The 21,469-nt window shown below is 38.7% G+C and overlaps 1 protein-coding gene across 2 annotated transcripts in view; it reads right to left on the reverse strand.

The window, feature by feature from the left end:
- Nucleotides 1–15,531, reverse strand: part of TTN (titin) — a 59,959-nt gene extending 44,428 nt beyond the window's left edge. For both annotated transcript variants that reach the window (XM_024204047.2, XM_026647621.1), the window contains exons 1-10: nt 15,334–15,531; nt 12,694–12,797; nt 8,677–8,880; nt 7,452–7,739; nt 5,838–5,926; nt 5,502–5,746; nt 2,825–3,125; nt 2,447–2,590; nt 1,842–1,958; nt 104–241 (exon numbers count right to left, since the gene is read on the reverse strand). In XM_024204047.2, the coding sequence (XP_024059815.1) occupies nt 104–241; nt 1,842–1,958; nt 2,447–2,590; nt 2,825–3,125; nt 5,502–5,746; nt 5,838–5,926; nt 7,452–7,739; nt 8,677–8,880; nt 12,694–12,784 (1,617 nt within the window). In that variant the 5' untranslated portion in view covers nt 12,785–12,797; nt 15,334–15,531. The remainder of the gene's footprint in view (nt 1–103; nt 242–1,841; nt 1,959–2,446; nt 2,591–2,824; nt 3,126–5,501; nt 5,747–5,837; nt 5,927–7,451; nt 7,740–8,676; nt 8,881–12,693; nt 12,798–15,333) is intronic.
- Nucleotides 15,532–21,469: the final 5,938 nt, after the last annotated feature.

Below are 21,469 nucleotides of genomic sequence, written 5' to 3' on the forward strand. Positions count from 1 at the left end.
AGCTCATAAAAAAACAAAGGCAAAATACATAAGGAGCATTTGATAGAGATTGTTAATGAAAAAGGGTATATCGGTGAGTTACATCTATAACAGCTGTATTTACCTTTTCATGAGTGATGTGAATTTGCTCTCGTTTTGTAGAAATTTCTTCTCTAGCTCTTGATACTTTTTCTTGTTCTTTGGCTTTATCAGCAACAATTATTACCTTGGGTATAGGAGCTTTCTCTGGTTCCTTTCTTATCTGATTTTTACAGTAAAAAAGTCTCAATTGCATATAATCTCAAATGCAAATTACATGACTTTTATATAACATTGGAGAAGAGGCTGGACTACTGAAGGGAAAAGAGGTTAAATTTCACTGGAGGTCCTTGTAGAAGGAAGTGATTGTGAGTCACTGTTTGCACCCTGGAATAACTGTATACAAGTGAATATCATTGTTACATGATGCCTACTCCAGTGTTTTATATAGATTTTAAAAATTGATTAGACTGGCAACAACAACAACTGAACTTCTTTTATGAAATGTACAGTGAGAAGAAAAATAAAATAACTTACTCTATACACTCTGCCATTTTCCTACTAAAAGGCAGTAAGTAAAAGAAACTGGGACAGGAAGAAACTTATCTGCATTACAATCAATGGAGGGAAAGCCATGATTTCGAATGCATATTTTTTTGGCAAATTTCACTTTATCCAGGAGGTTTAGATGAAAATACAGAACATGCTCCTCCCTGTGTAATGGTGGTTTTCTGATTTCCATCCCTCAGTACCGTAAAGGTAAATTACTCCTCCTCCTGCCCAGACTATTTCTCACCTTGAACCTTGATATTTCACTCTAGATTCCATCGTCAGGACTAGACTCAACCTTTACTTGGATTTAGACCCACCCACCCTCACAACTAGATTCCTTTTTACCCTCTCAATTTGAAGCCTGACCTCACCACTTGACTGATCCCACCTACTGGTCTGGAGAAGCTGTAAAGGGTGGTGGACTTCAGAAATGTACCATTTCTATGGGAGGGAGGCATAAGTTACTCTATCTTCGTATGAAACTCCTGGGGACTGTCCAGAAATAGAATGAAGAAATACCAACAGGCCCTGATTCCGCAAACACTTGCACATTTGGTTAACTTTGCTCATTTGAATAACCCCACTGACTGTAATAGGGCTACTTATGAGTAAGGTTAAGCATATGCATACTTGGTTGCAGAATCAGGGCTTAAGTTAAAATAAATGTATCTGAAAATTAAAAACAAAACATATGCTGAAAGTTATCTGAAATTCAGTCACCAGTATTTTGTTTCACATTGTTTTCAGTGCAGAATGAGTTTCTTCTTAATGTATCTTGCCTCCTATTTGTTAACAGAAAAATGCCACGTGTATGGAATAAACTCAGAAAGAGCCACAGAAAAATGGAAAATCCAAGAAGAGGTGTGTGGGCTTTTTTTTTTTTTTTTTAAACACACGTTTGGCGTATTATCTAGCTATACAACAAATGGTAGAAAAACAATGGCATTTTTCCAGGAATTCATTTTTTCAAAAAATTCTCTTTAATCTATCTATAATATTCATAGAGTACTAGCCACAGTAGTATCTAAATATCTTATACAAAACCATCAGTCATCAAGAGAGAATTATGAGAATGCTAGTATTGAAAACCCTGGTGAGCGAGTTATATTAGTAATGAAAACTAAGGGAGAAGAGTTATACAGTGACACTTTGTATTGCTGGGCTTCTCAATTCATAAGTTACAAAAAGAAAAGGAAAGAAAAATATATACATAGTTTGTCTTTAAAGTAGGGTTTAACTATGAATATTACATCTGTAACAACTGTATTCACCTTTTCATGAGTGATGTGTACTTCTTGTTTGGTAGCAATTCCTTCTCTAGTTCTTGATATTATTTCCTGTTCTTTGGATTTATCAGTAGTAACTACTACCATAGCTTCCTTTCTTATCTGATTTTTATAGGAGGGAAAAACAACAACCTTAAAATACATTTCAACACAGAGTAAAGATCAGTTATCAAAAGAAAGTAGTATAAATTAAGGGGGAAATGCTGGGGAATAGTTATTTTAAGCTCAGCTGGGAAAATTCAAGTTAAATATAAGGAAATTTTTTGTCAGTATAAGAACAACATTAGGTAATGGAATAAGCTGCCAAAGGACATTATGGGATCATTTTCACTGGAGTTATTAAAAACAAGACGATACCCATTCCTCAGGAATGGTGTAAGAATAATTAAGTCAACTCAGTCATGATGTGAGGTGATAGATGAGATGACCATTAGCAGTCCCCTACAGTCCAGATGCTTCTGCACCAATAATGCATGCTTATATGAAGCACTTAGTATCTTGTTAATTTTGCACTGTGAAGTACATGCTTTGTTTGCATGTAGGATCAGGGGTAAGGAGGAAATTATATAACAGCTGTGTTTTACTTCTACCTGCTCCTGAACAGGTTGAATGTGTACCGCAGTCATTGCTGTCCTTTTAGAAACCTGCTCTACAGGGCTTGGAACTGGTTCTCTCACTCTAGCCAGGTCAACTGCAGCAACTACAGTAGCAACAGCTGCTGTTTTATCAGTGTCCTGTAGGACCAAAATTAGTCACATCAGAAGATATTATTTTATAGGTTGCATACATAGAATAAACATATGACAATTACATGCACAGAATATTGCTGTCAAAGGTATATTTAAACATTTCCAGGGGAACTCCCTAAATAGCTGTTGTAAGCAAGTGTTTACATGCAGTCTCTCAAATTACATTTAGCAGTTCTCTCAGCATACGCAATGTTCTTTCCAAATTTAAAGACTCTTTACCTCTTTAGCACCAGCAGCTATACCAGCAACAGAGACACCAGCAGCAGCACCACTAATGGTCATCTGGTCTTGGACACCATATCTCCCTTCCCATCTTTCTTCTGTCCTTATCTGGGTAGCACTTGTAGTTACTCTAGTTTCCTGCATCCGTGCCTCAGCTGCAGAGCCATAACCTTCCAGCTTCCAAGGAGGAACAACCTCAGCAGCAGTGGCTACTGTTGCCTGTGCTTTACGGATCAGTGCTGGAGATTTCACAGGCCTAATAGGTGAAGTGGAGAGTCTTCCAGCAGGAGATACTGACCTAATGAATAAACATAACATTACTGGTATTAAATTTAGCATCACATAATAAAATAAAATAAAATAAAATAAAATAAAATAAAATAAAATAACCGCACAAGTAACACAGAATTGATATTCATTTCCTGTTTAGGATACCATCAGTACCTGGACACTGAGCTAAATAAAAAACCAACAAAAAACAAAACAAACCCAATGTCCCCTTTCTTCTCCCTCTCCCCCCAGGTGGAAAATGTTTAAATTTGAATTTTTTTGACCAAACTTTACTTATAAACTCCAGGGCTACAAGAAACCAACCAACTAATAGTGATAGGCTGCATGGCAGTTGGGAACACTGGATTTATTTATTTAGAAAAGGAAAGCAAAACTTCCAGTTGATTTGTTACCTTCAAATTGTGTAAATGGTTAGATTGTGTGAGCTGCTTACCATTCCCCTATTCCCTTCCTTCCTTCCTATTGTTTGTTACACTCACTTGTTCTCTTGTTTGAAATTATGCTCTTCAAACAGTCTTCCTATGTGTTTGTTCAGCTCCCAATACAGTGGGGCCCTGATCCTGACTGGGTCTTTTGGATGCTATCACAATGTAAATAATAAATAGGAGAGGAGATCTCATTGTTTTATTATTTATTTACTAAATGCCATCAATGTGCTTGACACTGCAAGAAGGAAAGGACACGAGGAGCTTTCCTGCTCTTGTAGGTTTGTCAGATCCTTAAATTATTGAAGGATTTTTAATGACTTAATTAGCTTTACAGTAAAGACATAAGAGAGAACATCACAATGTATTTCACTCAAGAATATATATTTATTATAAAAGTACCAGAAATGATAAGTTCACATTGGGTCAGAGACTATATTTTTTACTCAGATAATGGGAGTTTTGAGAAAGGACTATAGGATCAGGGGCATTATGTACTAAATTAGGTCCCAGTTCTGCAATGAGCCCCGCTGAATTCAGTGGAGCATCATGTGGGGGCACAGAAGTCTGCCTTTGATCAGTGCATTTCAGGATTGGGGTCTATCTCCATTGCAACATTTCCTTTTACCAATTACAGCAGCACTAATTGGTATCTGCTGTTACAGCGATAAACAGAGCTTTTAGAAAGACTAACACTTTAAAAATTAATTGTATTAATATGTAGTTATAAAGCACTTTCCAATTTGCTTTAACACCACTACTAAATACATCTTTTCCCCAAGATGAGTTCATGTATATCAAATTTCTAGCACCATTAACATATTTTAACACTGCCACAATCTGAACCATTGCAGCATTAGTGGTGGTCTCCAGCATTATACTTTTATGTTTTATGCTTATTTTCACATCTAATTTAGATGTAAATGTTATTTTTGAGTTAATAATGTATTTCACACAGGTCTACCAAGAGTATAAAAACAACAAGGAGTCCGGTGGCACCTTAAAGACTAATAGATTTATTTGGGCATAAGCTTGATACCTAGAGTATAACATTTTTAGTGCATTATGCCCTCTAGATGGCACTATTGTATTATCCTTGCATTTACACAGGTGCTCATGGATTAATTATGCTTGTAAATTATTAGTTACTACCAATCCATTGCTACTTCTTGTATATACAGCAATAGCTGTTCTCACTGTGATGAAATTCACCACAAAGCAGAGCTGGCACAAAGGTTTAAATGGGGCCTCATTCAGCTCAGAGACATTTCGCTTTTCTGGCCCAGTGCTTGGTGCAGTGGGGAGCTGAGGCAGCGGAGCCAGAAGAGTCTAATAGCTCTTCATCGGTGCCCCAGTGCAAATGAATTGGGCTCTGCCATACCACAGCTGTGGACCCTGCACTTCAAATCACTCCCTTTCCCTCCTGAGGCCCTCTACACATATCAGAGCTAAACCCTCATTTCCCCATAACCATGCTAATTTTTCTTGCCTCCACAGCCTTAACTCTGGAATCATTTCCTACATGTCCATAATATACCTGTGTCCACAGATGTTCGCAGTTATTTTTCTATTGATCCTTCCATTCTGCATGAAACTCACCAAATGCCTACGCTCTTTTCTTTTCCCATACAGTAATTACCAAAGGCCAGATTCTGATCGAACTTACGTACAGTGGAGCAAAAAAAGTGTTACTCCAGCTTTGTGTGGTGGAACACAGTGCAGAATGTGAACCTACACATTTTCTAAAGGATTTCCTAAACCTATCTCAGAGGATGGAGCATTTGCAGACAGCTGCCAAAACCCTCCTCCTGAAGCTTTGACAACTGTACAAAACCAACAGTCAGAACAAGTCATTCTACGTTGTGCTTTCAGTTCGCATCATCACCATTTAATTTTCTCATTTTACTGGTGGGAATGACTCAAAATTCAATCTTTCCTTGATAGTTAACATGATTTACCTGACTGGTGATGGTGTTGGTGCTCTAACATGTCTTACAGGTGACAGTGACTGTCTAATGGGAGATGGTGACTGCTGTCGTGCCATCTGTACTTTTGCTGCACTTATTGGTGGAGTTGGTGATTTTGATGTAGGTTTAGGAGGCATTCTTGGAGGTGCCTTGTGTGGGAGCTGTTGTCCTGTGGCACCCTCTATGGACATTTCAACAGTTGTAAGTGATCTAGCATCAAAGTGGGCTTCTATTTTCTATAATGAAAGAAAGAACAATGGTGAGACTCTGCAATGCCAAGAATCAATTTCTAAAGCTTTTAACACCATTAGCTTTGAAAAAATGTACCTTTTCAATTCTGGCTTGTCTTGTTTGCGAAATCTGAGCAGTCGAAACAATCGTCTTTGTCTTTTTAGCGGGTACTACTTCTTCCTCGCCTATCAGAAGGTAAAACATGAATAGTCAGGAGAATTATATGTGGTAATAAACAATAATAGCTTTTTAGAAGAAACTAAACATGCAATGCCAATTGTATATCAGCATGCATAAACACCAGAGAAAGAATTAATCAGCCATCTGTTTTTCTTGCAGTATCTATAGGCAAATAATTGTGGAACCAGTTGAAATAAGATTAGCCTTTTTGTAGAACTATGTAATTAGGACAAAAAATTAAAAGCATATTAATTATACTTCAGAATCATTCCAGTCTCCCAAATACATACATAGTTAGTCTAAACGTGTATTTTAACTGGTGAGCCAAGAAAGGTTGCCTTGGATATAATGGTATTATGAGTATGATTGAAAGGGCTCCATTCAACCCGAAACCGCCTTCATAGCCACTGGGCTCATTCTCATCTGCACTCTCACCATGGAGTCTACTCTCTCTTGTGAGGGGGTATTGCTTCCAAGAAATGGCTGCATAATGCCAATTACAGCCTTATACAGATGACCAAACTTCTATTAACCCTTTCCCCATGATTAAAGTCTGTGACCTTACTTCAGCCATGTATGGCTTGCACACACTAGAAAGGCTCATATATTTTAGTCTGGTCAGGGCCCTAAGTATATAATGTTGTTGTAGCAGGAATAGTAAAAGCCCTTGTGTCTTTATTAGGTGAATTTTAAACTTTAATGTCTGGGTAGTTTTCAGTTTAAAAATATACAGTAGATGAAGTCCAGACTCCTCTACATATGTGTATGTGAGGAATGAGCTGATCAAAAAGGGCAATTCTGCTGTGCCTCATTCTGGGCTGCTCCCATATTCTTGGAGTTCACACTCTGCAGATGCATTGTGAGACCAGAGGCCTGAAGTTAGGGAGCACTGATTTTTGAATATCAACATGAACATTCTACCATTCATTTGCTATGTGTGTCTCACAAATTCCTCTAGTGAGAAGAAGTTCTGATGGGGCACAGAAATGGGGCCATGTTAATGTTGCTCTTGCAGTATTAGCATATACGCATCTTACTGCAAAAATCAAATTATGCCTTAATCTGGTTTTGCAATGAAAAATAATCATTTAGCAAATTAAAAACAGTCCTGTACCTACTAATGTCAATAAGAGTTTTGCTCTTAAGAACTGCAGAATGTGGCCCAACAGCAGTAGATAAAAGACCTTGGTTTTAAAATCTAATTTTTTAAAAATTCTGCAAGAGCAAAACAAAACAACCTCTCACAAAAAAACCAAAACCCTTCTGTGATGCCTATACTGTACTTATATAATTCAAAGAAGTCCAACTGAAGGAATTGTTTTATGCTGAAAATGTACTTTTTGTTACCAGCCTGGAACCTTTTATGACATGTTTCAGCTTGGAATGAATTTTTACAACCAGGTTACAAACTCTTGAGAAATGGGTTATTAATGAAATTGCTGATCAACATTAATTGCAGCAGTGCCCTTTATACCACAACAAGAATGTACATGTTCTTATTTCCGTGGCTTACAACCTCAACTCCATTACCTTGAACCAGCAATTCGGCTGTAGAAGTAGCTCGTCCCACGCTATTTGTGGCATTTACTGAATAGGTTCCGGAGTCTTCAGGATAAGCTTCTGCAATTATTAAACTGTATAGGTCTCCTTCTTGTGAAATTTGAAAATCGAGGGAGCTTTGAATTTCTGCTCCATCCCGATAGAACTTCACCACAGGTGTAGGGATTCCAGTCACTCTAACATCAAGTCGAACTTGCTTTCCTTGCCTTATTGTCATGCTCTGTAGACGTTGTGTAAAGTTTGGTGGTGCTGTTTCAGCTATAATTTGATTAGAAAAATTAAAGTTCACTCAGTAAAGAACTTCATAAGGCCTAAACATTTCCAATACTAGAAGCATTCACAGCCTTTATGCTCTTTACAAATACCCTTTATATATAAACTACAGTCTCCTTATTTATCTCCCAGTTGCTATTGATATAGAAGAGGGCCACCTTGTCTAACATTAAAATAAATTAAGGCCTCCTTTCTGCAAACACATATACATGTCCTTAACTTTACTCACATGAGTAAAGCCCTGATCCAGCAAACACTTACACATGTACTTAACTTCATGTGAGTATTTCCATTGCTGTCAATGGGACTACTCACATGAGCAAAGTTGAACATGTGCATAAGAGTTTGCAAAATCAGGGCCTATATTGATATATTGGTAAGAAAGGGCCAGATCCATTCTATATTGATGTGAGTACAGTCCCACAGAAGTTAATAAGGGCCCTATCCTTCAAACCCTTATTCACAGGAATAATCTTTACTTACATGACTAATTCCATTGAAGTTGGTGATGCTACTTGTGTGAGTAAAGATTACTCTTGAATAAAGGTTTGTAGTGTTAGGACAGGCATCTGGAACGACTATACTCGTAAGTGTTTGTACAGTCTGGTTCATAGTTTATACTGCTGAAGACTGTTGTAATAGTAATATTTGAAAATTCACCATGAAGTGATGAAGAATCCTATCTACATCTATAAGGAATCTAAGCATATACTGAAGTTTTTTTGGGGGGGGAAATCTAGCTTGCTTTAGGAGTAAGGAATTTGATTTGTTGTTACTATCTTGTATGGTGTTTGCATCTCATATTTTTGTGTTATTTTTATCCAAGTTTCGAATATATACATAATTTTTATTTTAGCTCCCTCACCTCTGGTGACAAGGGGAAGTGTCAATAGTTTGCTGTCCCTCCTTAACCATACTGTACCTGTGACAAGTAGCTCAACGGTACTAGTTGCTTGCCCAGATCTATTGGTGGCTTGTATACTGTATCTTCCACTGTTGTCTGCTGTCACGGCGGGGATCACGAGCTTAGCGCGGCCATCGCTAAAGGAGATCTGCACGCCGGGCAGAGTTGCAGCAGAGATAACCTGGCCATCCCGAAACCAGCTCACCTCAGGAACTGGGGAACCTACAGAAAGCAGTAGATAAAGAAAGTGATTTCAGCATCATTATAGACCAGGAGCCCCCAAATACCTCTGCTAATTACAAATATGTATGGCAGCTTTCAACCATCTGAGGGAATTGCTGCATGTGCACAGGTTTGCAATTACACCAGTAGCATAAAATCACAACACTCAAGGCATTTTCCTGATGTCTTGACAATACATAGAGTTTTAGTGTAATTCACAGGCTGATAGATTAAGAAATTCCTCAAACAGTGTCCTGCACCATTTGAAAGCCCTGTTAAGGGAGTTGACGTTAGTCTCATTTAAGAATTATATGAAAGATTGAGAAATTCATGCCTTTGATTTGTTCACTAGTATAAAAAAAATAAAGTACAGGTTCCTTGTAATGAAATTATATAATCCAAGCGTGAGGCAACAAGAAGTAAATTGAAAATGCAGACTGAATTACAGTATTCCCCCTAATAATGAATTTATTAAATAAGCTACCACTGAAAGTGACTGTAGCAAAAAGTAAAATCAAGAGTTATCTTTATATCTTTCTGGAGAGGATGATGGCAAAGCCTCATGGAAGTGAATGAATGAGGGATTCATATAAACTAGCAGAAAGCAGCCACATTGAGTCAGATATTTTACTGTTCAAATATATTATGTTCTTAGGGGCAAATCCCTCAGGCAAGACTCCCACTTTCAGTATAGACTCCATGTACAGTCATAATTGGCTTCCAGCTTCAAATGGGAACTTAAACATGACAGGGAAAATCCTCTTCCAGCACTCAGATGCCAAGAGGAATCCTTGTGAAGGGAGAAGAATCCTACTACCCACGTCACACAGCAGGAGACAAGCGGCTCTGTGGGGGCTATTCCAGCTGAGAGGACTCTTTGTGGTCTCAGGAAACCCCTTTTCTAAGGTGGAGGGACCCAAATATCTGTTAAGTGACAGATCTCTATCCTCACCCATGTCTCTCCATCCACCCCTCCACTTCCCCGAATCCCTTTTATGCACAGCCATGCAGAAATCGCCATAATGTTGGGTTCTGCGCATGGCAAAGTTGTGCAGTTATGCATGACCTCTTCCAATAATGCCCAACTGCAGAAGTGGACCAGTTCCATTGCAAAAAGGCCCTTTATAGCCCCAGGAGGCGGCCCTGGGGCTGCACTAGTCAAGTTGCCCTAGAGCTGCTACTACAGTCTCAAGAGTCTCTACCTTTGTATGCTCCAAAGGCCCTCAGGCTGCAGAATTCTTCCCCCTAACACTTGCAAAGAACCCCTCTAAAGAACCCAGTTATTTATTTGAACTCTGTATGAGGCCAAGAATATGACTGTATGAGAATACAGGCTGTGAGGGAGAAAGTTTTTGTTGGGAGTCTGCAATCATTCTAGACTTGTTTCGAAAAGTTGCAGATTTTGCTGTTTCTCATGGCCAAAAAAATTAACTGGAGTTATTTTGTTTTATATTTATATATAAAAATCAAATAATTCAGACATTATATATAAAAGTATGTGACCAGTCTGGGGAAGAGAGAGACTTTTCAAACCAAAAATAGAAACACTACATTTAGGTGCTTACAGTTTCACAGATGTAGCTAAGCAAATACCAAGGATTAGGGGGTGGCTCAGTTTTCAAGGGAGCAGTTTGAGACACTTTGGGACTGAGTTTCACAAGCATAGAGCATACCAAGAGTGAAGCTTGTAAATGCAGGCTTGTCATTGTTCAGTATTTGGAAGGGAATAACCCAAATAAACTAACAGGAGTCCAAGTTAACTCTTTATTAATGAATGCAAAATCCAAACAATACTGTGGAAACAGACACACACACAAGCAAGTCACAGTATGGTTCACATGTATAATTTAGTTTATTTACTCTAGTGTTATAGGCTGCATCCTGTAGTGTTTATTAAGCACACTTTTAGTGCTCTCAGATTAATTGTGCTCTTCCTATTCAATCTAGAATTATACATAATATTTGACTTGTATATAACATGGCTTTATTCAAAGGTTTGAATTTAATATTCACAATGATTGATAAAAGAGACCACTATCCAGGTGACAGAAATAAAGTTACACTGTCTGTGATTTAGAAGGTCAGATTCCAGGAAATAAAACGTTCACAATTTTTTGTACATTAGAAAAACGAAATACTGAATCACTGCCAGAACTGTCAGACCTGATGAGTGGCTTTGGGGAGGAAGGGATGTTCCAGTATCCCACAACATGAATAAGAGCTAAGAAAAGATTGGTTCACATAAGGTTTGGGCCTAAAATAAAAGAATGGTACATGCAGTTATAAAACTGATGTGTCCCTTATCAGTATTAAATTAAGTTTCACTCACAAATATTACAGGATATTATAAATGAAAAGAAAATAGCTGAAATCATTCATTCATCAAGAACTTCAGCATCATAACTGGTTTTAATGGTACATTTATCTATTTTACTTTTATGGTTAATGGATTTATTACAAGGGTGATTTTCCTCAGCATATCTATACAACTTCATATGAAACCTACATCAAACAAAAATTCTGCTGTTACAGAAGGCTGGGATGGCTAACACTGGAGCAATGGATCAAACCCTGAAAAGTGGGTACAAAATAATTCACAGATGTAAATGGGCATATGGTGGTATTTAAATGTCCCATATGATCCTATGTTAATCAAGGGATCCAAAATGTTGGTATAGGTCTGGGTGCAAAAGCATGATTGGCAGTCACACTTTGGAGTAAGTACATCTTAGACACCCATAGGGCAATGATTACCAGCCACAGCAAATGTCAAAGGTGGCTATGGTGCTGGACAGACAACATATCTGCCAGGGGGTAATTGTACAACTGCAGATCATGGATGCTTTGTTTTATAGTATGTGGTAGTCACAGTGCTAATACCAACACCCTAATGCACTTCCTTAACCATCCCATTCTGTGTCACTTCTCCTTAGTACTGAGCATGTGTCAAAGCCACTCCTGGAACAAGGCATTGGCTGCTCTGGCACTTATTTTGATTGACTAATAGGGTTTGAGTGGGGCTTTGTACATTCTCGGTGTTCATGCTGACTCAACATACGATAAAAATAGTGAATAAGATTTGATAAAATGGCACTTTATTTAAAAATGAAGGTGCTTCTTTAAGTTGCCCCATGATATTAGTTATGTTTGGACAATCTTATACTACCTCTAAACAGACTTTCCTATCATTTTGAGTGGGCACACAAGCCCAAATTCTGTGCTTATACCCATACGACTCCACCAAAATCATAGAGTCAAGAGGGTTGAATGGGGCGTAAGTCAACAGAAAATGAGCTAGTGTGCCCAGCACAAAAAAAATGGTCCCCTTTTGTTCTGGATCAGCAGTGAACCTTCTGCTACTTGGCTCCTCACTCTGTCATGTCCCCATAGACTCTGTGCATACATCCCTAGATCTCTCACTAGCACACTTTTCACTTTTATCCCTATTTCTTCCTTTGCTTTGTTAACTGGGGCCCAAGTCTGCTCCTATTGAAGTCAATGAGAATTTGGCCACAGACTTCAGTGGTAGCAGAATTGGGCCTTTCCTTTGATCCATCATAATTCTGCACAGTATGTCTGCTGGACTCTGATAGCACTCTCTGAAGTAGGCTAATCCATTGAAGAAATGACATTATATTACTTGACCTTTTTCAGGACTGTCAGATTTGGATATATTCATGTACTGACAATCTTTACTCCATCACATTACATGACTATCTAAAGCACTGGCAATTGTACGTTTGCCTTACATTTCCACAACATAAATAATTCAGGACCAAGAAATGAAGGTAATCAGAAAGGACTAAGTCTTACCACTAACATGAGCCTCAAAGGTTGCGGCACTACCCTCCAGTGCCACAACACTTTGTAACGGCTGCGTAAATGTTGGTGCTTTTGTCGTCATCTTTATAGGCACTCTGAAAGAAAGAGGAAAACATAATTAGATGTCAAATGCCAAGCTCTTTAAAGTTCTTACTGTACACATTTCCTCTCCTTTCTTACTGTACAGGCACCTTTTATTTGTACATGGCATGGAATGATTTATCCTTCTCAGCCTTAAACCATATTGGCCTGGCTATGCTTTAATATTGGAATTTTTGGAATATAATAATGTAGGGTCTGCTCCTGCTCCCACTGAAGACAATAATACAACTCCTATTGACTTCATTGGAGTGAGCTGTGGTCTAGTGGATTAAGCATGGCACCAGGAGACTGGGTCCTACTGTTGATTCTGCCCATGACTCATTGTATGACCTTGTGTAGGTCACTTAGCCTCAGCGCCTCAATCACCCCATCTGTCATAAAGGGAAAATAATCCTTATTCATATAGGTCCAAAGTGTTTTGGGATGAATTGAAAGTGTTCTGTAAGTGCAAAACATCATTAGATTCACTGGGAACAGAATTAAGCCTTAAATAGCAGCTTAAAAGAAATGTGGATGTCTGCAATCTATTTGGCCTTTAATAATTAAAGGATGGCTGGGAGGCTTCCCTTTTTTAAGGTATACTGTAAGTAGTGAATAATTTAATCTTATGCAGAAGAACAGACTTTCCTACCATTTTGAGTGGGCACACAAACCCAAATTCAGTGTTTATAACTCATACGACTCCACCAAAATCATAGAGTCAAGGGGCTTGAATGGGACGTAAGTCAATAGGCTTTAAAGATGCAGACAAAATTCAACTATTTCTCAGAAAGTAGCTCAGTGCAATATGGAATACTGAGAAACAGCTACCTTTGAAACATGAGCTAGGGTATAAGGTAGCCACTGACACGGATGACTTGAACAACTGCAGGCAGGTGTGAAATCTGAAGGAAAAATAGTGTGTCCTCTCTTCCTATACATAATAATTTTTTGTACTTTATTTTAAAAGGGCTTATTTTAATTGTATGTTGAATTGAAATGAATTAAGTTTGAATATTTCTAATGCTTACATACCCATCTCCTTAAAAATAAGGTCACACTGTTTTAAACTGAAGTTATAATTTCTTTCATTAAAAAAACACTATGTGAATATAATGTTATCATGATTTACCAGATAAGAGATATCTTGATCATCTTTTTTTAGGTGTCTGAATTTTGCAGTGATACATTCCTATATACTGTGAGTTGTGCGTTTATATTTGATTCTGTGTCTGACGTTGCCACAGTACCAGACATAATTATAGATAAAGGAACAATAAACCTTTATTTAAATCTCTCTAAGTATGGGACAGCTCCTGCCATCCTTAACTGGGTTGAAAAATACCTTACACTGAGAGCAGACCCATTGAAATCAGTGCCTGGCTCTTCAAAGGAGCCCAGACTTGTTAGGAGCCTGACTCCCATTCACTTTCAATGAGATAAGGGCACCTAACTCCTGTAGGCTCCTTTGAAAATCCCAAACAGTGTTACTACTATGCAGTAATGTACTATTCAAGGTGAATAAAAGGGGCAGCATCTGATGATCTATTGGGTTGTGTGAAACTTCACATAAAAGGCACTATATATATTGTCTTCATGGGTTGTACTGATACTTTTTGTAACTTGGTGTATGGGGTGATTTTTTTGTTTCCGAAGTTTTTCAATTTGTGAAATAGTTTAAACAAATTAGGTATAACCGACATTTAATCTCCAGATGACACCAATTTCCAAAAATGTTCAAGAGCAAGACTGTACAAATTACTTTAACATATACTTATTCTTCTCATATCTACTTCAATTGTGGATTAATGATTTGACAGTCATTTGAGAGAGAAATAATTTAGTATTTTAAATAAACAGTATAAAAATGATACAGATTATTTCCAAACTCCAGAATATGTTGGGAATTATTTAATTAAGTATAATTGATGATGAATGCATTGAAAGTTTAAATCTCTCATTGGATAGGCAAATTTCAATTATAAAGATTTTGAGCTTATAAGGCTTTTTTATAATTATGATTAAAAGGTATGCATCTGAAATATCAGGCTCCAAAAATAACTTCCCCAGCTATGACTGACAGCAGACAAGTGTTCCAGAGCTGCTGTGTAATTGATACCTTCGCAGTTGATTCCCTTAAAAAGTCATCAGTGCTTAGCTGATACCATATGCATTTTATCAGAGCTATTCTTGGAGCTTCTCGGTTTATCTGTGAGTAATATAACCTTGAACACTCCCAGCATACATAAAAAAGTTTGTAAGTTAACCAGACATTTCCCTATACATTTCAAATCCTAATTTAAAATGTTCTTTAATATCAAATGCACTTAAAGAACTATTAATTGAATTTTATCAAAACTCACATTCAGAAACATAAGACATCATTCTTGATAAAGAACTTTAATGTTCAATGTTTATAGACTATATTCTTATTACATACACATACACCATATGCCCATAAATTTACATTTATATTGATGTGTTCTATCAAAATGATTAAATGACTGACAAAGAAATGTAGTTATAGTATAAAAAAAAAATGCCACTAACCTGATTCCTCAAGAGTGCCTAAAAGGAGTGGGCTAAGCCCAGCGAAAGTTTCGTAAACGACGTCCTTATCCAGAGTAAGTTTTTAGACAATCCCAATATGAGAATCGTTGAGCCTCTAATCATTAAAAACAAAACTACACAGTCTTGACAGTGTAGTTTTGCTTTTCTTTGCAATCCCTACACCCGAGGCGAGGCTGGGAATGCACGACTGCTCAGAAGTGCTCACATAGTTGTTTTACTTTATATACCCTGATCTGCTGACAGCTCTGCATCATCATGTCAGTGCCACTTCTGATTGGTTTTCTAAAAAAAAGCATCATGGGAGATGCAATCATACACCACCTGTTGGTCTGATTGACAGTGCTAATTTTGGCAGCACAAAAGGGATTCGCTGAGGAAATGAACCAGTATATTCAGCGTTTATTCTAGTTTAAAGTCCAATCATTTTATTTGCAATTGCTAATTAGTTGCATCACAAACTTAAGAAAAAATTATGAGGAAGGATTTTTATTAAATAGCACAGAACACAGCCAAATCAATAGTGGTCCTGTCAGTCAGATCCAACCTTACAGTCTCTTCCCCTACAATGACTAAGTAGCTACCAAATGCATCTGTCAATCATCAGGTCACATAAGTAAGCTGACCTCTTGCATGAGCCTTATATTGGTAATATATATGTATATTTTTAATTATGAGTTGAAAGTTTGTGTTTGATACAGGGCCGGCTCCAGGCACCAGCTTGTGAAGCAGGTGCTTGGGGTGGCCACTCCGGAGAGGGGCGGCACGTCCAGCTATTCGGCGGCAATTCGGCGGACGGTCCCTCACTCCGGCTCGGAGCGAAGGACCTCCCGCCGAATTGCTGCCGCAGATCGCGATCGCGGCTTTTTTTTTTTTTTGGCTGCTTGGGGCGGCCAAAACCCTGGAGCCGGCCCTGGTTTGATACCAGGTAGATATGACTTTTTTGTTACTGTTAAAAATCTTTTTACTGCTAACTAGATATTTCTTTCAGTAGGACCTGTCAAAAGCAATGTCTGAAATGCAGAAACATGAATGTCAAGAAGGCGCATACACAGCAGCAACTTTTGCAATGGTTTTAAACCCAGACTTTAGCCCTCCCTCCTGACTGCCCTTATTAGGGGCTGGTGTAGGACTCATGCAGCCCTTGCGCCAATGAGCTATGCCTTTCCCATATTGCTTGCTGAGAGGTCTTTGGCTGAGCCGGGCCCAGCTTTATCTGGCTGTGGGGCTAGCTGTATCACCAGCTGTGTTTACCTCAAAACCAGAAGTCAGAGACAGAAGGGGCCTTTGTGCTCTCTTCTGCAGCTGGGATAGTTTATCCTCCTAGCCCCAGCCACTGTTCTAAGATACCTGTGTGCACCTGTCTATCAGGGTGTTAGTACCTCCTTATGCAACCTTCATTTTCCTTTCTGACAATATGGTGCCTAACTAAGCCCCTATCCAGCAAACCACTTAAGCACGTGCTTAACTGGCTCCCTGAGACTTCTCAGTCTTAAAGTTACGTCTGCTTAAGTACTTTGTTAGACAGGGGGTGTAGGGCTGGCTTATTCCCCAAGGTACACAGTGAAAAGAGGTCATCTGTGCACAGATGCCCTTGCAAAAGGGCTGGGGAAAGGGGACAGGCGGGAACCTCTTCTGTGGTACCATCCCCACCTCCTTAGACTATGCAGAAGAATCTCGGCAGACACAGAAACTCAAATGTGAGAAAGAGAGGCTGATGGGGGGGGAGGGAAGGGGCGCAGAAAGAGAAGGTAAATAAAGCTCCACCATGAACCTCACAGGGAATACTTAGGAGAGCAAATACAAACTGAAGTTTTTCTATGCCAGCCCACTTTATGCTCAAGAACCCCTCCTCCTCCCATGGCAGTCCCATAACTGGGAGTGCACAGTCACATTGCCAGGGTGCTGAAGGAAAGGAAAGGAAAGGAAGCTTCTGAGGCAAAATGTCTCTCCATGGATGGAGCACGCTGCAATGTGCTGTTTTGAAAGGAGCGGGGGAGGGTACATCACTTCCCCTTCATAGGCTGACCTGAGGAAAACTCTGTGAGGGGAATCTCAGAGTTTTACACCCTCTCACCCATTCCTGGGGTGGTTTCCATAGAAGGGATTGATCTAGCCTTTAATTTACCTTTCTGGTTAAAAAGGTCATCTGTAAATGCATTTTTTCTGCACAAGGGTAAGGGGAAAGGAGCAGCAGCAATTATTGTAATCTCCCATATTGATGCAATGTCCACCTGACAGTGTTGGAAGAGCGGTATCATACCCCCTTCATTAGTCTATGGTCTGGATGGGGTTAGTCTGAGAGAAAAGCTAGTTTATCCGCATTGATTTACTATCATAGCATGAGGCAGGCCTTGACTGCAGCTAGGATTTACATGAAGGGAGACCCATTTGGCCTCCACTAAAGCATGTATGGTATCCAAAAGAAACCTATGGGATTATGAGGGGTATAAATGAGTGCCGAATTTTTCATAGTGAAAGGAATTTACTCTACAACAACCACATTAGGAGGCAGTAAAATTTTCTCCAAAGTTGTGCAAGTGGTAAAACTGGTGAAAAATCATGTCCGTGATAGCATATTGACTTCAAATTTCTCTCTTTTTAAAAAAAAAAAAAGTAAAAGTCACTGGTGTTATGGAGACATAAGTAAAATGAAGAGTGTAGCATGAAAATCATAGGGTAAAATTAATCATTTTTAAAATCTCAAAAAAGCTGACATTTTGCCTTTTCAATATGTGTATTTTGGTTAGGAGGTCAAATGTTACTATTTTTGCTGGGAAAGGGGGATGAAAATCCCACAAGTGACAACATTCCTTTAAACCAAGTCATGAAGTATCACAGAAAACTATGGTTTTGTATCTAAACATGAAGCAAAAATGGAAAATGTTCTGTAAGTGCAAAACATCATTACATGTTTAAAGCTGCATTCACCAACTCCAACTTTTTTTGCATATATATATATATTGTGGTTTGTAACAGGCACAGGATTCCACCTGCACGAAGCTCATTGCAGGGTAAGGGTGTTGGGGCAGATCCTCAGCTAGTACAAATTGGCTTAGCTCCATTGTCCTTAGAGTTTATGACAATTTACACTTGCTGAAGATCTGCCCACCGCCTCTTTAAAAAAACAAAACAAAACAAAACACGGTCACATGCAATTTCTTAGATAATGATAGCTCTTACCTAGTGCTTTTCATCTTTAGATCACAAAGAGCTTTACAAAAGGTCAGTATCTTCATCCCCATTTTCCAGATGAGGAAACTGAAGCACAGGTAGGGAAGTGACTTGTCCAAGGTCACCCAGCAGGCCAGTGACAAAGCTGGGACTTGAACCCACGTTTCCCAAGTCCCAGTGCCTTGTCCACTAAGCTACATTGGCTCATAATATATCATATCATATATACAAGTTTCCCCTCCCACAAAACCCTTAGAGACACATTAGCCCTTGGAGAAATGGGTACTACAATGCACATACTATTTCTCAAAATATACAGTATGTCAGAAATAGAATGTGATCTTTACTGTAAGAAAATACTATGGGCCTGATACTACAAATACTTCGGTATGTGAGTAATTTCACTCATGCAAGTAGTCCTTTTGACACAATGAGTGAAGGTGCATAAGGGAAACAATTACTTCAATGGGCCTGCATGTGGAAGTGTTACAGGATCAAACCTTTAGTCATAAGAGCGTGAAACTATAACTTCACTGTTTCCTGACTTTTGAATACTTCACCATACATCTTTAACAGGCTCTTAATGTACTTTTTAAATGGGGTTTCCCTAGTTTATTAAAAAAAATAAAAATCAATAATATGCAGCTATTTGCTTAACAGCAGTAGAGTGCACTGTACTGCAAAATATATGCAGTCGATAGGACAGGAGCCCTGTGTTCTTTCCTGCTCCCCTTCCCTTCCCTCTACACATTCATTCACCAAGGCTTTGTCTACAATATGAAGACTATACTGGCATATCTATGCCAGCAGAGCCATGGAGCATAGACACAGCCTACACCCAACAGAGGAGCTTTTCTGTTGGTGTAGGACCACCACCTCCTTGAATCACATTAGTTACATCAATGGAAGATGAATCTACACTGGGGTTTTTGTTGACATAGCTATGTCAGTCAGGGGTATGTTTTTTTCATACCTCTGACAGATGTAGCTATCCCAATATAACTTTTCAGTGTAGGTCAAGCCTAAGTGTATGGACAGAGGTAGAGCCCCACCTCCTCCCCTATGTGCCTTTGTTTTCTTTATACACCTTCTCTCAATGTGAAAGAGTAGGTTGCGTATGAACTTGCCACACCACTTGCAGAGCCAACAGAACCTTGACAAGCAAGCAGTTACTGAATCACATTAAACAAATCAAACCACATGTACAAAGTGTTTTTCTAAACCCTTATAAAACTGACAAGCCAAAAATCAGTTTTCACCCACATGACCTAGAGAATAAATCCCTGTTGAGCTGCTAGTTTTCTACCCTCTACCACTGATCACTAGAGCTCTTCAAACCAAAACATTTTTGTAATTCCCCAGCTTCAGCCTTGAAAATGGCTGAACTGCTCCTCCCCCCTCCCAAACTTTCCAAAAATATTTTCTCCTGGACTGAAAACAAACATGCCAAGTTTCAGTCTGAAAGACAAAAATTTTATAAGCAACAGAAAACATTTGCAATGACATCTGTATCCACATAAGACCTCTAATGAAACAGCAAGTATCTTTGGCCAGACTGATGGCTTGGGATGCTTGCACTACATTACACAACCATGTGAGAAATCCAAGTTCCACACTAACCAACCTCAGGGCCCTTAATGGAGCCTGGAAATATGACAAAGATGATGACAGGAACATGGAGAGAATACACAGACTACGCTGATCTTCTCCACTCATAGCACTTCCTAGAGGTCAGCTATTCAGTGATAGGGACTGGAGGAGAATGCCTACATTTACAGCTGAAAAGTTGATGCTGCTGTCAAGTGCTGGTGCTATCTGACATGATGGGATAAGTTAAACAAGAACTGAGGCTTTGAATGAAGAAGATACCAACTAGGAACGAACCTCCCTATCTCTCCTCAACACAGTCTTAGTTGTTGTGTGTGTGCATGTGCATGTGTGTGTCATAAAATAGCAGGGAGATGGTCTCCATAATGTATTAAGTCTTTTCCATTTTTAATTTCTAGGATTCTATGAGTGATTTAGGTGTGCTTATTGTCAGAAAAGTGATTATGTAAACAAAAGACACCTTAACAGATCTGTTCCCTGTATGCATTCACAGTCATATCTATTTGCCTTGCTGACAAAGACAAATCAGAGCAGCGTCACAAAACTATGGAAGAGTATGTTGGATTCTGTTTCATATATTACCTATCACATTGTTAATAAAAAATCCACAGCTGGAACTTAATCAACAGTCATGAGGTGTAAGCCAGATAAGGATTAGGAGGGGGAAAAAAAACAAAAAATGGGAAAAAAAATAAACCAAAAGCAAAAACAGAGCTTGACTTTCAAATCCCAAGCTGTGTCTGCAGGTCTGGGAGTTAAAAAAACCAAAAACACTGTTTGTTTTTTCAATGAGCAAATTGGCTATGGAATCAGGGACAATAGACATAAAACACCACAATTTCATGTTCACAGAATCACTTTTTCAGAGATTTAGTTATCCTGCAATTTCTAACACCACTTCTATAAACAGTCCAGCTGATAAACACTTTAGTTCTGTAATGTCTCTTATCAATTTTAATTTTACAGTCTATGTGTGAGACGTAATTAAATAGCCCATACGCCAATTCTCTGGGTTTAAAGACTATTAAAAAATGAAATATTAAACACTGGCCTTTAACCCAATGTCAATACCTGTGTGAATAAGATATACAAGTGAAGTATTTATTGACTGAAGATGATTATAGGGGACTCACAGAATATAGGTTTTGTCTTTGTTGATTTTTATGTTCATGGTTTTAGATTGAGAGACAGCTGCTAATGTGTTATTTGGGTCCCTATTCTGCAAGGGTGAAGTTCACCCCCATGTGTAGAGGGCCAGAGCAAAGTCTTAAGCTTCCAAAACAGGACTACAGTGGGATTTAAGTGATGCATAAGCCTAGTACTCACCTGGGAGCAC

Source organism: Terrapene carolina, unplaced genomic scaffold (assembly GCF_002925995.2).
Source record: "Terrapene carolina triunguis isolate 2854851 unplaced genomic scaffold, T_m_triunguis-2.0 Scaffold62, whole genome shotgun sequence".
Taxonomy (NCBI): Eukaryota; Metazoa; Chordata; order Testudines; family Emydidae; genus Terrapene; species Terrapene triunguis.